This window comes from Silurus aristotelis, assembly GCF_946808225.1.
Source record: "Silurus aristotelis genome assembly, chromosome: 7".
In the NCBI taxonomy this organism is placed as follows: domain Eukaryota; kingdom Metazoa; phylum Chordata; class Actinopteri; order Siluriformes; family Siluridae; genus Silurus; species Silurus aristotelis.
This window is the reverse complement of record NC_139580.1, coordinates 3532044-3548837: the sequence shown is the minus strand read 5'-3', so window position 1 is coordinate 3548837 and position 16794 is coordinate 3532044. Positions and strand designations below refer to the sequence as shown.

At 42.0% G+C, this 16794-nt stretch overlaps 1 protein-coding gene across 3 annotated transcripts in view; it reads left to right on the top strand.

Moving 5' to 3' along the window:
* fam135b (family with sequence similarity 135 member B) overlaps positions 1 to 15493 on the top strand; it is an 81868-nt gene extending 66375 nt beyond the window's left edge. For 2 of the 3 annotated variants that reach the window (XM_083546765.1, XM_083546766.1), the window contains 4 exons: positions 3347 to 3498; positions 4729 to 4839; positions 5111 to 5224; positions 6003 to 8774. In XM_083546765.1, the coding sequence (XP_083402891.1) occupies positions 3347 to 3498; positions 4729 to 4839; positions 5111 to 5224; positions 6003 to 6208 (583 nt within the window). In that variant the 3' untranslated portion in view covers positions 6209 to 8774. Of the gene's footprint in view, positions 1 to 3346; positions 3499 to 4728; positions 4840 to 5110; positions 5225 to 6002; positions 8775 to 11377 lie in introns of those variants that run through there. The other variant, XR_014534386.1, reaches the window with a different exon arrangement.
* The last annotated feature ends 1301 nt before the right edge of the window (positions 15494 to 16794 follow it).

The following is a 16794-nucleotide window of genomic DNA, read 5'->3' as shown; positions in this document are numbered from 1 at the left end:
CTCCCATGACTCCTCTGGATCATCCAAATGGTCATTGGCAAACTTAAGACGTGCCTGGACATGTGCTGGTTTAAGCAGGGGAACCTTCCATGCCATGCATGATTTCAAACCATGACATCTTAGTGTATTACCAACAGTAACCTTGGAAACGGTGGTCCCAGCTCTTTTCAGGTCATTGACCAGCTCCTCCCGTGTAGTTCTGGGCTGATTTCATACCTTCCTTAGGATCATTGAGACCCCACGTGGTGAGATCTTGCATGGAGCCCCAGTCCTAGGGAGATTGACAGTCATGTTTAGCTTCTTCCATTTTCTAATGATTGCTCCAACAGTGGACCTTTTTTTCACCAAGCTGCTTGGCAATTTCCCCGTAGCCCTTTCCAGCCTTGTGGAGGTGTACAATTTTGTCTCTAGTGTCTTTGGACAGCTCTTTGGTCTTGGCCATGTTAGTAGTTGGATTCTTACTGATTGTATGGGGTGGACAGGTGTCTTTATGCAGCTAACGACCTCAAACAGGTCCATCTAATTTAGGATAATAAATGTAGTGGAGGTGGACATTTTAAAGGCAGACTAACAGGTCTTTGAGGGTCAGAATTCTAGCTGATAGACAGGTGTTCAAATACTTATTTGCAGCTGTATCATACAAATAAATAGTTAAAAAATCATACATTGTGATTTCTGGAATTTTTTTTTAGATTATGTCTCTCACAGTGTACATGCACCTACGATGGCAATTTCAGACCCCTCCATGATTTCTAAGTGGAAGAACTTGCAAAATAGCAGGGTGTTCAAATACTTATTTTCCTCACTGTATATATATATATATATATATATACAGTGAGGAAAATAAGTATTTGAACACCCTGCTATTTTGCAAGTTCTCCCACTTGGAAATCATGGAGGGGTCTGAAAGACATAGACATAATCTAAAAAAAAAAAAAGTCCAGAAATCACAATGTATGATTTTTTAACTATTTATTTGTATGATACAGCTGCAAATAAGTATTTGAACACCTGAGAAAGTCAATGTTAAAATTTGGTACAGGAGCCTTTGTTTGCAATTACAGAGGTCAAACGTTTCCTGTAGTTTTTCACCAGGTTTGCACACACTGCAGGGGGGATTTTGGCCCACTCCTCCACACAGATCTTCTCTAGATCAGTCAGGTTTCTGGCCTGTCACTGAGAAACACGGAGTTTGAGCTCCCTCCAAAGATTCTCTATTGGGTTTAGGTCTGGAGACTGGCTAGGCCACGCCAGAACCTTGATATGCTTCTTACAGAGCCACTCCTTGGTTATCCTGGCTGTGTGCTTCGGGTCATTGTCATGTTGGAAGATCCAGCCTCGACCCATCTTCAATACTCTAACTGAGGGAAGGAGGTTGTTCCCCAAAATCTCGCAATACATGGCCCCGGTCATCCTCTCCTTAATACCGTGCAGTCGCCCTGTCCCATGTGCAGAAAAACACCCCCAAAGCATGATGCTCCCACCCCCATGCTTCACAGTAGGGATGGTGTTCTTGGGATGGTACTCATCATTCTTCTTCCTCCAAACACATTTAGTGGAATTATGACCCAAAAGTTCTATTTTGGTCTCATCTGACCACATGACTTTCTCCCATGACTCCTCTGGATCATCCAAATGGTCATTGGCAAACCTAAGACGTGCCTGGACATGTGCTGGTTTAAGCAGGGGGAACCTTCCGTGACATGCAAGATTTCAAACCATGATGTCTTAGTGTATTACCAACAGTAACCTTGGAAACGGTGGTCCCAGCTCTTTTTTAGGTCATTGACCAGCTCCTCCCGTGTAGTTCTGGGCTGATTTCTCACCTTCCTTAGGATCATTGAGACCCCATGAGGTGAGATCTTGCATGGAGCCCCAGTCCGAGGGAGATTGACAGTCATGTTTAGCTTCTTTCATTTTCTAATGATTGCTCCAACAGTGGACCTTTTTTCACCAAGCTGCTTGGCAATTTCCCCGTAGCCCTTTCCAGCCTTGTGGAGGTGTACAATTTTGTCTCTAGTGTCTTTGGACAGCTCTTTGGTCTTGACCATGTTAGTAGTTGGATTCTTACTGATTGTATGGGGTGGACAGGTGTCTTTATGCAGCTAACGACCTCAAACAGGTGCATCTAATTTAGGATAATAAATGTAGTGGAGGTGGACATTTTAAAGGCAGACTAACAGGTCTTTGAGGGTCAGAATTCTAGCTGATAGACAGGTGTTCAAATACTTATTTGCAGCTGTATCATACAAATAAATAGTTTAAAAATCATACATTGTGATTTCTGGATTTTTTTTTTAGATTATGTCTCTCACAGTGGACATGCACCTATGATGACAATTTCAGACCCTTCCATGATTTCTAAGTGGGAGAACTTGCAAAATAGCAGCGTGTTCAAATACTTATTTTCCTCACTGTATATATATATATGATTTACTGCAGTAATTCTATATAAAAAGTGAAACTGGTATATAATATATCAGTTTGGTTTTTTGTTAATTGTGAGCCAAAATTATTCAAATGAAAAGAAATAAACACTTGAAATATATCAGTCTGTGTGTGTGTGTGTGTGTGTGTGTGTGCTGAATCTATATAATATACCAGTTTCGCTTTTTTGTATTAAATTACTAAACTAAATCAACTTTTTGATGATCTTTATTTATTGAGATGCACCTGTATTTACAGTGGGGAAAATAATTATTTTGTCCCTTTACAAAGAAATGAACAGTCTAGAATATTTATGGTAGGTTTATTTTAACAGAGAGAGACAGAATATTAAAGAAATCCATAAAAATACTTTAAAGAAAGTTTATAAATTATTTATATTTAATGGAGTGAAACTAGTATTTGATCTTCTACCAACCAGCAAGAATTTTGACTCCCACACACCCAAATTAATCCTGTACATTTAGGAAAGAACTCCTAATATCAACTCGTTATGTGTTTAAAAGACACCAGTCACAGAATCAACCTCTTCCATTCAAACCTCTCCACCACCATGGGAAAGACCAAAGAGCTCTCAAAGGACGTCAGGGACGAGATTGTAGTCCTGCACAAGGCTGGTTCCAGTATTCTAATTATTATTGTTTTTATTATTAAAGTTTTGCTGATACAATTGTTTTGTATATGTGTTGGTACAATGTGGCCACCTGGTGGCAGTGTCACACAAGAAGCTGGTCCTGTATATTTTCAAGTTTCAAGTTTTATGCCATATGTACAGATTGTCAGTGACGGTTTGTAGAATTAAATTCTTTAGTGAGGCTAAAGTGTAACACAGATACATTTTATTGTATTGCAAATTCGATTTTTAAATTGTATTTTTAGTTGTGTGTGTGTGTGCGTGCAGTTTCATCGGTCACTCTCTGGGTAACGTCATCATTCGCTCGGTGCTGACGAGGCCTCGATTCCGCTGCTACCTCTGCAAACTGCACACGTTCCTGTCTCTGTCCGGCCCTCACCTCGGAACACTGTTCAACAGCAGCACACTGGTTAGCACAGGTACACAGACACAAACACACACACCCACACACAGAATCAATAAACGTATACCTGTATACGGCTCTAACAAACATACGGATGTGTTTTATACATACACCACACTATATAGGCCAAACGTTTTTGTCGGACACCCGACCATAAGCTCCATTCTTCTGGGAAGATGTTCCCGTAGATTTTCTGTAGATTCATTCAGCCATAATTGTGTTAGGTAAAGTCTGGTGCTGATGTAGGTGAGCATGTGAAGAGGCCTGGGGTGTAGTCACTTTCATCTCAAATAGGGTTGGAGCTCTATAGCAGGAGAGCTTCCATCCCATGGAAAGCAGATCTTCACGGAGCCGCTGGCTTTGTGTACAGGGGCATTGAAATGCTGGAACACATTTGGCTCTCCAAGTTCAAGCGAAGCAAGACGTAAAAGAACCGCATACGAGTGGAAAAGTCGGGTGTCCGAATAGTTTTGGCAACACAGTGTAGGTTCAATAGCAGTAAAGCCAATTGGTCTGGTGGTGTTGATTAGTTTTTTGTATAGCGTTTCTATAGTAACTCTTCACTCACATGGACAAGATTCTAAAAAAAATTATCAATCTTCATCTTCTTCTTTCGGCTGCTCCCATTAGGGGGCGCCACAGCAGATCATCCGTCTCCATTCCAACCCCCCCCCACCCTTTACATCTGCCTCTTTCACACCAACTACCTGCATGTCTTCCCCTTACCACATCCATAAACCTCCTCCTTGGTCTTCCTCTTTTCCTCCTTCCTGGTGTCTCCATCCTCAGCATTCTCCTACTGATATACCCCATGTCTCTCCTCTGCACATGTCCAAACCATCTTAATCTCACCTCCCTCACCTTGTCTCTAAAACGTCCTACATGTGCTGTCCCTCTAATAAACTCGTTTCTAATCCTGTCCTTCGTCGTCACTCCCAACGAAAACCTCAACATCTTCAGCTCTGCTACCTCCAGCTCCACCTCCTGTCTTTTACTCAATGCCACTGTCTCTAATCCATACAACATCTCAGGTCTCACCACAGTCCTATAAACTTTCCCTTTCACTCTCACAGATACTCTTCTATCACAAAACAAAATGGTCAATGGAGGTGATTGTGATGGGAGTCTCCAGTGTCAGGACTTTGTAAGAGCTCATATTTAAAAGAGAAGCAGAACAATAAAAGAGATGAGCATGAGTGAGGGTACAGGTTTTCTTTCTATGAAAATAAACAAAGTCACTTCTCAGGTTTGTGGCTGATGCAAAAGCTGAAGAAGTCTGGATCCCTGCTTCAGCTCACCTTCAGGGATCACGTGGACCCTCGGCAGACGTTCCTCTACGCGCTTAGCCAAAAACCTGGTATGTTCCGGACTGTTTTTTTTTTTTTGTTTTGGGCGAATCGAGCCTGAAATACTGCACTGAGTGTTTTAGATATATATAATATGCACAGTAATTAACTTAAATAAATATTTCAATTGATAAGTTAATATATTATTGAATTGATTGATTACTAAATAAGAATTTGCATGGAGAAAACATTGCGTAAACGTTAATCAGTCATTTTCTCGGCTAAAATCATTTGGTGTGTTTGCTGTGTGTGTGTGTGTATGTATGTGTGCACATGTTTCAGGCCTGCAGTTCTTTAAGAATGTGGTGCTGGTGGCGTCTCCTCAGGACCGGTACGTCCCTTTCCACTCAGCTCGTATAGAGATGTGCAGAAGCGCTCTGAAGGACAGGACCACAGGTCAGTATGTATGACATCACGCGTCTGTCTATTTCCTCACACATCAGGTGTGTGAGATGTAGAAAACAAGAGTGCGTAAGAGAGAGAATGAGACAACGAGAGTGAGACGAAGAGAAAATTAGATGTTGACAACGGGAGTAAGACATAGAGAATATAACACAATAAGAAAGGGTGGGACAGAGAGAAATCAAGACAATGAAGAAGGGGGAGACAGATATAACATAAGATGATAAAAGCAAGACACATTGAGAATGTAAGAAAATGATACTATGAGTAGGAGAAAGACAGAGAGAAAGTGAGACCGAGAGAATTTGAGAATGAGAAAGAGAGTGAGACAAGGAGAACAAACGTAAGAAAATGAGATCAAGTGTAGGACAGAAAGTAAGACAGTGAGACAATAAGAACAAAAGCAAGACAAAGAGAAAGTGAGATTATGAGAAAGTGAGAGATAGAGAGAAAGTAAGACAATGACAGTGAGACTAAGAAAATAAGAAAGGGAGAGACAGAGATAAAACTAGACAATGAGAAAGAGAGTGAGACAGAGAAAAAGAAAGTGAGACAGAGAGAAAGCGAGACAATGAGAAAGGGAGAGACAGAAAAAAAAGATTGAGAGTGAGACAGAGATAAAGCAAAAAAATAAGAGAGAGAAAGTGAGACAATAAGAACTAAAGCAAGATAGGAAGAGAGCGAGACATGAGAACAAGTGCGAGACAGAGAGTAAGTAAGACTGAGATTGAGTATGAAAACAGTATTTGTATATTTTTGTGCCATCCATCAGGTCCCGTGTACACGGAGATGATAAACAACCTCCTGCGACCGCTGATTGACGCTCCTCAGTGCCGTGTCATCCGTCAAAACGTGTTCCACGCCTTACCTAACACAGCTAACACGCTAATCGGCCGAGCGGCTCACATCGCTGTGCTCGACTCCGAGCTCTTCCTCGAGAAGTTCCTGCTTGTCGCCGGCCTTGAGTACTTCAAATAGCTTCAAATCACACGTTGCACATTTCAGGGCTTTGCTACACTCACCAGCCAATCGGCAGGTTTTTAGAGCCCTGTGATATGGCAACCAGCCAATCAGAAAGGTCCATGGCTGCTTACAGACATCAAACAAGGAGAAGCATCCGTCAGGCTACAATCAGGGCTCATCCTGTCTAAAAAGCCAATCACTGGTTCTTCACTGTCCAAATGCAGTGCTCTTGAAAAAAATCTTGAGATCGCGAATCAAGCTAAATTAGATTACGCATAATATCTCCCACCCAGTCTTTCTAAGACCGGATCAGGAACTCACCAATCAGATGGAACTATGGCTTCAGCCAATCAGGCCACAACAGAACTCTTCACCACACTTATGGACGAAAGGCCAATCAGATTACAGAAACCCTCCACCATCAGAAGGTCAATTAAGAAAATAATAAAACCCAACGGCAGCAGCCGACCAATCAGATTTGGCCAAAATAATATATATATGCATACCTCACTAATAAATATCTTTATAACATGTAGCATCCAACCATTTAGATTTGACCCACTGAGCAAATCTGATAAATGGGTCTCATCTGCGTTAAACAGGCAATTAGATCAAGTTTTCTTGAATAACCAATCACAGAAGACTTTAGTGGCGTCCCAGCAAGAGCCAAACATTTTTTAACGTTTTACGCTGACTTGAATCAGACGAGAATGTAGGAGGAGTCACATGCTATACTTATAGAAATGCTGTATGCATATATGTATATACGAATGTACATTGATTATATAGTGAAGAAGTATATAGAGATATCATATTGAGTCTCAAGGGGGCATCGTTGAGAAACAACTAACAGAGTATTTCACTGTAAGCGTCGTTATTTATGTTCCAGGTCATTGTACGTGCTACTGAGCGAAATCAAAATCATCCCGGTATTCCAGATCAAAAGTATCCCAATGTTTAATGTATTTTCCGAGTGACGTATCGGAGTAAGAGATGTATTCTTTTTTGTCGATCTGCGAAATTGTAATAGTCTGTAACGACATACTGAAGAAAGTAGGAAGCAGGAAACTCCTTCCAAAATGCAAAACCGAGAGGTTTTCATTAGATACTGTATGAAAGCTAATGTGTGTCCTGTATTGTGTTGATTGTTGTATAATTGTTACCATTTTCTTTTTTTTTAATGCTCCACCTGTGAACACAATGTAGAGGGATCTGAATACATCCTCTACATTTTTAACAACGATGAAAGTCAAAGTATGATTTTATCTGACTACAAAAGGTCACTCGCTGTCCAGGAACGCAAATGTTATTTAAAATTGGCCGACTCGTATACTCTCACTTAATGGATAATCGTACCTCTCATTGAGTGCCCTCACATCGACACCTGTTTGTAAGAGAAACCAAATGTTAATAGTCAAATTTCCAAGCTATATTTATCCATTGAAGCCTCACAGACAAGATTATAAAGTGCAACTGAAGCTAACATCAGCTACATCCACCTAACTCATGAGCTCTCCTTTTGGCTACTAAAATTTTGCAAATTCAAATATTTAAACCCATACCTGACACATAACATGATCCAGTTAATTGTTACCTCTGCCTTTTCTACAACTGCATTAATGGCAACTGTAGAATGTCTCAAGGTTACGTATGTAACCTTGGTTCTCTGAGGGAACAAGATGCTGCGTCAACAACGCTTTGGGAATGCTTCCGCATTGTCCACACTCTGAATCACGTGTGGAACCTTTCCAATAGAAGGTATGGCGTCACTGGCGGGGTGATGTCACGACCAGGAAGCTTTAAAAAGTACATGGAGTGAAGCTGGCGCTTGCTTCTGTAAGAAAAAGGACGACACAGCGTCTCATTCCCTTAGGAAACCAGGGTTACATATGTAACCTAGAGACGTTCCCTTTCAGGAAGTCAAGCTGCGTCAACAACGCTTTGGGGCTGAGAATCCAATACTGCCAAACTGACCAGTCCCTGCCTAGTATGTGGGGGCACAGCTAGGTCGAAGACAAAAGGGCCGAGAGTGGCACTGAGGTCAAGGTTATAGAACCTGACAAAGGTCAGCGGGGAGGACCGGAACGCAGCGTTGCAGATGTCATGGAGCGAAACTCCAGAGGACCAAGCCTTAGAGGCTGCCACACTCTGGGTCGAGTGCGCTCTGACCCCAAAGGGAGTGGGGCGACCAGAGGACTCGTAAGAGGATGCAGTTGCATCAACAATCCACCTGCTTAGCCTCTGCTTGTTCACATGAAGGTTTTTCCTCGCAGCGCCATAGCAGATAAACAATTGTTCCGACTTCCACCACAGACTCGTCTTGTGGACATAAAATCAGGTCCATAAATATTGGGACATCGACACAATTCTAACATTTTTGGCTCTATACACCACCACAATGGATTTGAAATGAAACGAACAAGTTGTGCTTTAACTGCAGACTGTCAGCTTTAATTTGAGGGCATTTACATCAAAATCCGATGAACAGTGTAGGAATTACAACAGTTTGCATATGTGCCTCCCACTTTTTAAGGGACCAAAAGTAATGGGCCAATTGGCTTCTCAGCTCTTCCATGGCCAGTTGTGTGTTATTCCCTCTTTAAGCCATCATTAGGCTAAAAAACAAAAACCCATCAGAGAGATAGCAAAAACATTAGGCGTGGCCAAAACAACTTTTTGGAACATTCTTAAAAAGAATTAACGCACCGGTGAGCTTAGCAACACCAAAAGAGCAAACTGTGGTGGATGACCAAAGAATTCTTTCCCTAGTGAAGGAAACACCCTTCACTAAAGTTGGCCAGATCAAGAACACTCTCCAGGAGGTAGGTGTATGTGTTTCAAAGTCAACAATCAAGAGAAGACTTTACCAGCATAAATACAGAGGGTTCACCACAAGATGTAAACCATTGGTGAGCCTCAAAAACAGGAAGGCAAGATTAGAGTTTGCCAAACAACATCTAAAAAAGCCTCCACAGTTCTGGAACAACATTCTATGGACAGATGAGACCAAGATCAACTTGTACCAGTGTGATGGGAAGAAAAGTGTATGGAGAAGGAAAGGAAATGCTCATGATCCCAAGCATACCACCTCATCAGTGAAGCATGGTTGTGGTAGTGTCATGGCGTGGGCATGTATGGCTGCCTATGGAACTGGTTCTCTTGTATTTATTGATGGTGTGACTGCTGACAAAAGCAGCAGAATGAATTCAGAAGTGTTTCGGGCAATATTATCTGCTCATATTCAGCAGATAATATGGACAATTGACAATGACCCAGAGTTTTTTAAGGGAAAAAAGTGCAATGGTATGCAATGGCCTGACCTGAATCCGATTGAGCATGTATTTCACTTGCTGAAAACAAAACTGAAGAAAAAAAGGCCCCAAGAACAAGCAGGAACTGAAGACAGTTGCAGTAGAGGCCTGGCAGAGCATCACCAGGGATGAAACCCAGTGTCTGGTGATGTCTATGCGTTCCAGACTTCAGCTGTAATTGACTGTAAAGGATTTGCAACCAAGTATTAAAAAAGTGAAAGTTTGATTTATGATTATTATTCTGTCCCATTACTTTTGGTCCCTTAAAAAGTGGGAGGCACATATGCAAACTGTTGTAATTCCTACACTGTTCACCGGATTTGGATGTAAATGCCCTCAAATTAAAGCTGACAGTCTGCAGTTAAAGCACAACTTGTTCGTTTCATTTCAAATCCATTGTGGTGGTGTATAGAGCCAAGAATGTTAGAATTGTGTCGATGTCCCAATATTTATGGACCTGACTGTAAGTGTCCAGCGCTTGCACCGGACACAGGAGGTTCAGATTTTCCTGGTCTGGGGCCTCAAAAGGAGGAGGATAGAATCCTGGAGCCTAGGATGACCGAGGGCACCTAAGAAATTTAACCCTTTCTAGGGTACAGGAAGGCACTGGCCATGCCTGGAGCAAATTCCAGAAAAAAGGGGGCCACAGAAAGGGCCTGCAAATCCCCTACTCTCTTAAAAGAGCAAACGGTCAGGAGGAACACAGTCTTGACTGTAAGAAGCCTTCAAGATGCCTCCACCAATGGCTGAAAATGGGGCTTGAATAGATCCTCCAACACAATGGCCAAGTCCCACACAGGCACTTTAGGTCACACCGGAGACCTCAGCCTCAGTGCTGCAGAGAAAACGCGTCACTAGCAGGTCTTTGCTCAGTGATTGCCCCACTACCAGGCCACGATACGCTGAAATGGCAGATGCGTAGACTTTAAGGGTGGATGGAGCCAACAGCCACAGCCTCCACAATTCTGGGCGGGGGTGAACTATTACACCCTCTGCTTGAGAGAGGAGATCCCTCCTGAGAGGAAGGTGCTCAAGAAGAGTTGGAAATGACAGTCCTCAGATCTGTCATCTCAAAGGGCTTCGGCCCAGAGCGTCGCACAGGATCTCTCGCGGGGAGAGTGCTGCTCCCGATGACAGGAGGTGCTGGGTTGTACTTGGGGCTGTTTCCGCCCAGCAGCCCCATGAGAGCGACGTGGGAGGAACCGCTGAAACGCCGCCACCTGTCCTCAGTCGGGACTAGAAGGGCGTTCAGCAGCACGGCAAGCTATATGTGCCTTTCGATGAAGGCTCGGGTGGCCATAGACCTGCAAACGACCATAGCATTCTCTTTTATGGCCCTGAGAGCTAAATCCTTTGTATGGCGGAGCTCTTGGACCTCCAGCATGCACCAGCACCGACGTATTATGTAGTTGCTTAGGGGGCAATGTCGGGGTCTTGAGGGACGATGCAACACTTGGGGAAAGATAACTGATCAGCATCTCTTCAACCCGGGGCACAGACCCATAACCACATACTTTTAGTCCCATAACATTGGAGTACAACGCTGCTTTGGGACCAAAGAGGCAGGCCGAATGTTGCTTTGCCCAGGACCTAGCAGACCCTGACGTGGAGGTTGTGATGTGGGTTGCAGCAAGAGCTCTTTGAAGCTTCTTCCTTCACCCTTCTTTAAAAGTGCATTGACATGCGAGCACAATGTGCACAGTCAGCAGCCTCGAGAACCAACTTCACAAGCTCCGCTCCCAGGCAAGCCACACATAGGTTGTGTGTATCCCCGCATATTATAGCTGGGGCAAGGAGGAACTTGTTTTCTAGCTTGCCTTCATTTTTTTTTCACATATATTGAACAAACATTATGGACAGACAATACACACAGAGCGCTTCATGAACAAACAGAAGCTAGTTTTGGCTTCACTCCATGCGCTATTTATAGCTTCCTGGTCGTAACGTCACCCCGCCGGGCTACATAAGCTACACAATACACAACGACCACTGGATTTTTTGGTTTAGATGACAATTTCGGTACTTTCCAGTGAGTCAAATTGTCGAGTCGACTCTTGTGTAATTGCTGTTTTATTCCAGATTAGCAAGTTTGACAAACAATAGTTTGAGTAGCAAAAATCCCCACAAAGTAGCAAAACATACTGACCAAGATAACTAACAATCAGCTCAGATGATCAAAATCCATAGAAACATGTTTATAACATGCAAACTGATGCTATCAGACGGTAGAAACGTGTCCCCACGTGAGGCAACCTCAATAAGCAGCAGGGTTTTTCTTCATCTGTAAACGTGTTTGCTCTGTATGTTATATGTAGCAAAGATATTCTTTATCTCATGTTGCAGAGGTAGCACTGATTTATTTATTTATTTTTTAGCTATTTGCTTTAGGATATCGTGTATGCCTTCATATTTTGTTTTCAAAAGAAAAAAACAAGCTCAGATTGATTTGTTTGTCATTTACAGCCACACCTATATATTTTTACCTTCTCCCATCAAACATTGTGTTTTTCATTCATAGTTATGTCTGGAAAGCTTCATTATATGGAGAAATCATCTGACCAAAAGTTGCCATGTGCTTCTTTTTTAACATCTAATTCCACATTGGGTCCCTATTTACTCTTATTGTAAGCTCCATTCTTCTGGGAAGATGTTCCAATTAACTTTGAGGAGCTTTGTGCTCATTCAAGGGTATAGGTGAGGTGTGGAGGCCTGGGGATCTTAACTAAGATCTTCCAACCCCTTTAAATCACATCTTCATGAAGCTGAGGTGTATTGTCATGCTGAAACAGGTTTCTCCCATTCAAAGTGAATAGATTTTATGCTCCAGCATTTAAAGGCATCTTATACAACTGGGTGCCTCCAACTCTGTAGGAAACACATATGGCTGAAAAACTGTTAGGTGCCCCAACACTTTGGTCCAATGAATTGTGCTAATGATTACATGCCAATAAAAGCACAACATGAGCTGTTTCCTTACATTTCATGTGTTTGCTGTGGTACGTCACGACACTGCAATGAAGACAATGTCCTGTCTTCACGTTTTCAGTCCACAACATATAAATCTACAGGCACAGTTCAGAGTATTCAGAGTCGGTTCGTTCACATCCACATTCGCCAATCGGATTATTCGAGCTGGTTAGCGTGTAGTTCATGCACTGGTTAAAATAAATCTAATACGATTCTAGTACATTACAAATCAGGTCCTTTAGGAACCATCACATTCATCACTGCGTAATTTTTAGCTTAATTGAAGACTATGGCTTCAATTTTTATAATTTAGCAGCTCATAAATACATTACGTGCCAAGAATTAATTAGACATAATGACGAAAGGAACGAAGTGAAAAACTTAGTCTTTTTCCCACATTAGCCTCGAGTGCCTTCGTCGGCCACGTTCCATGCACATTTTACGCCTATGAGAGTGCACAGCTTCCGAATGAGTGTTTGTATTAGCGTAATCAGAATTTATGCATGATCACGCTAGCTAGATGATTACTGCAGCAATTTGGGCATCAAATATTTTTTTATATTTATTTATATAAATCGTAATGCCAAATCGCTGATGAAACTAATTATTGTGCTTTGATACTCGGCGATTAATTCTCGACGGGCTAAATCAAGTGTGTTAGCATCAGATGACTAGCATATATGAGGTGGTATCAAAAAGTTTCGAGATTAATGGCGTAACCGGTGCTGTTCAGACGGCGTTCGGTACCGCGTCTGCAATTTCATCACGGACAGCAAGTTAGAACAAAAGCGCAAACGTGAAATTGTGCAGGAAACTGGGCAAATCTGCCACAGAGACGTTTGACATGTGCCGATGCATTTGAGGTGTTTAGAGCAGAAGAACATCACTGGAAGATGGCGAGAGATCATGAACGAGTTCAAACCTAAAAAATGGCAAAACCGTTCGTCAACTTGTGCATGATGATCGTCGGGGAACGATCCGCATGAACCACTTCCGCACCCACCCTACTTGCCAGATTTGGCTCCTGCGAACTTCGCCCTCTTCCCGAAGATGATTAGTTTTTGACATTATTGCGGAGATCCGGCGCAAATCGCAGAAGGTGCTTGAAGACTTCCAGGACACATTCTAGAAGTGGCAGGAACTCTAGGGTGCTGTATTGCTGTGCAAGGGGACTATTTGAAAGGTTAAAGTGTATAAACATAGATAAATAAAGTATTTTCTTGTAAACAGAGTCTTGAAACTTTTCACTACCACCTCGTAGATTCAGAACATCTTGACTAGCATTTCAATCTACATTGCAGACGCCATTTCTTAATTGAGACCCAGTGTATATTATGTGTCATTTGTATTTTCTGGTCTTTTTTGTAGTCTAGATTGCACTTTATTGCTGGAGTGTTTTGGACAGTGGTTGTATTTCCCACACTTTGATCGTATACATTGTGTGTACGTGTGAATCCGTTGCTGCGTATTGAGCGTTTTACATTTTCCTCTTCATAATGCTGAGATTTGTTGCCTATTATCATGTTTGTCCTTCAAATTATAATATTGGAAAATAATTAACAATGACTAAGGACGGTTTTCTGAACGCCAACCAAGCTAGTCATACTTGCTACGCTTCCCTGTAGTATTAGCGTTTGATCCGAGCTCAGCTTCAAGAGACCCAGTTTATTGCATGTTGTCCACGTTTTTTTTTTCCCCACAGACAGATTAATCATGCTCATGCGTCACTGCAACTCACAAAGGTGTTTTGTTTATGTTCCACTTCGTCATGGCTCGATGATATGACATTCGCTATCGTTGGGTTTAGCTACTTTTCACCCCCCTCTCCGTATTCGTCTCTTCCCCCGTCCTCTAGACATCGTCCTTATCCGCGGTGTCGTTCTCGAATCCTCCGTCCTGACGGGTCCCTGCCGAGCCTCTTTGTCTCCCTGTTCGGACGAGTTGACAGTAATTGTATGGTAAACACACGCCGCCAGCGTGATTGACGATAGTTAAATTCCTTTTTAGAATATTGCAGGCTGACAGAAGGTCACATAGGAGGTTGTGTAACTTTGCTGAGAAAGAGGAGATTGGCTAACATTTAAAAAGTACAATGTGTAAAGCAAAAGTTTGTGGACACCTGAGCATTAGGTTGATATGTGCTGCTTTTTTCCCACAAATACAAAAAAAGTAAAGCATGGTGGTGGAAGCCCAGCTTTAAATTCCAAACTATTTCGGCAAAAAAACCCCTACAGGACTGCTAAAATTGGCTGGGGGAAAAAAGCTAATGCTACACTGTAGGTCCAAAGGTTTGTGGACACGACATAATTCCACAATCCAACCCATGGAAAGCAGATCTTCATGGATATGAAAAAAACCCTGCAAAAGTCAGGTGTTCCAATACTTTTATCCATATAAGCCATGTAATGCGTTGTCATATCAAGCACTCGCATCATCACCGTGAACAGAAAATAAAGTTCCACTCTTCTGATCATGGTTACGATGAGGGGGATTACGGTGTTGTTTTGGACAGCCATCTTGGTGTGACATCACAAGTCCAAGTTTGCCCTCATTTAGTGCAAGGATGATAAGAAATGGTGTGTAAGAGAAAACTCCAAGAGATATGTTTTCAATTTCCCAAAATCCATTACTGTACTTAGTACCTCAGCATATATATGTGTGTGTGTGTGTGTGTGTGTGTCCCCTCACAGGCAGCTATGTTTCATGATTCTATTGCACTCTTGTTAATTGTTTAGCGTACATCTTAATCGTGTGTGTGTGTGTGTGTGTGTGTGTGTGTGTGTGTGTGTGTGAGTATCATACTCACTGTGAGAACACGTTGCTCTGATCTACTGAGCTTGGATCATGTAATCACATGATCATTTACGTGTGTACCAATCGCAGTGCAGTATTTTCCCAGTAGCTTTGACCCGAATGTATAAATATAAATACTACATGTGTATATTGAGTATATGTATTACATTAGAAAGAGAGATATATATATAATTGAACAATATGAAATAAATCGTATTCTTATTTAAAACTCTGGCTTCCTGTTCTTCACTCACTCACTCTCACACTCACTCTCACACTCACTCTCACTCTCACACACACACACACACACACACACACACACACACACACACACACACACACACACACACACACACACACACACACACACACACACACACACACACACACACACCACTCTGGAGTGGTTGCATATCCTGGAGTGTTCATTGGCACTGTAAAAACTGCTAATATCCAATTTAATTCTAGTTTATTTTTATACAAATTACAAATTCTTCAAATCAACAAAAAGTGAACTATTTGATTAAAGATTGAGATTGAGAAGAAGAAACCTTGGGAGGAACCAGACTCAAAAGGGGAACCCACCGTCATCTGGGTGATATCAAGAGTGTGATTATAAATCTTAAAAACAATACAAAACACCAGAGAGAGAAAATATCATAAGCACCGGAGTGTGTGATTATGAGTGATGTCCTTCCTACAGTCTTCAATCAGCTGGGGTGGTGAAACCTAGGAGCTCCTGAGCAACTTTTCTCAACATCTGAGATCATTATAGGTTCAATGATTCATTCAATCGTAGATTCGACACCAATATAGGAATCAATATACAACCAAAAACCTGTTTATTTTGCCACAGTCATTGTCAGCTTTCACTTTTTATTTAAAGCTCACACACAATATATCATTAAGGTCTTTTTTTCCCATTGTTCTGCAACAAACACACTCAGGTGTTTGACCATTCATTTTCTCCTTCTCCACCCTGCATTCACAAACAAGGGCTTGGACACGTACCCATGCTTCCACATTTACATTTAGGCAGAATTTAATCCACATTCTAAAACAAGTTTGATGTGACATACGTTTGACATGCGGCGATGCTGCGACCAGCGTTTTAAGAGTGGAATAACATCACTCAAACCACCGAAAATGTCTAACCGTTCGCCAACTCCTGCATGATGATCCCCTGAGAAAGATCCGTATGATCTCACTTCCGCACCCACCCTACTCGCCAGATTCCACGCCTGCGGACTTCGGCCTCCTCCTAAATATGAAGATCCGTTTTTTTGACACCGTTGCGGAGATCTGGCGCGAATCGCAGAAGGTTCTTGACACACTTCGAAAAGAAGACTTCTAGCACACATTCCAGAAACTCCTATGTGGTCCATTATAACACTCTTTCCCTCTCTTTGTTTTCGCTTTCACAAATTTAATAAGCTTGTGTTGTTCCTAAGAAACTTGATTCTTTGTCTGAAACATTTCTCTGCACTTCACCAAAAATTTTAAATGAGACTGTTGATAGAAATGAACCAT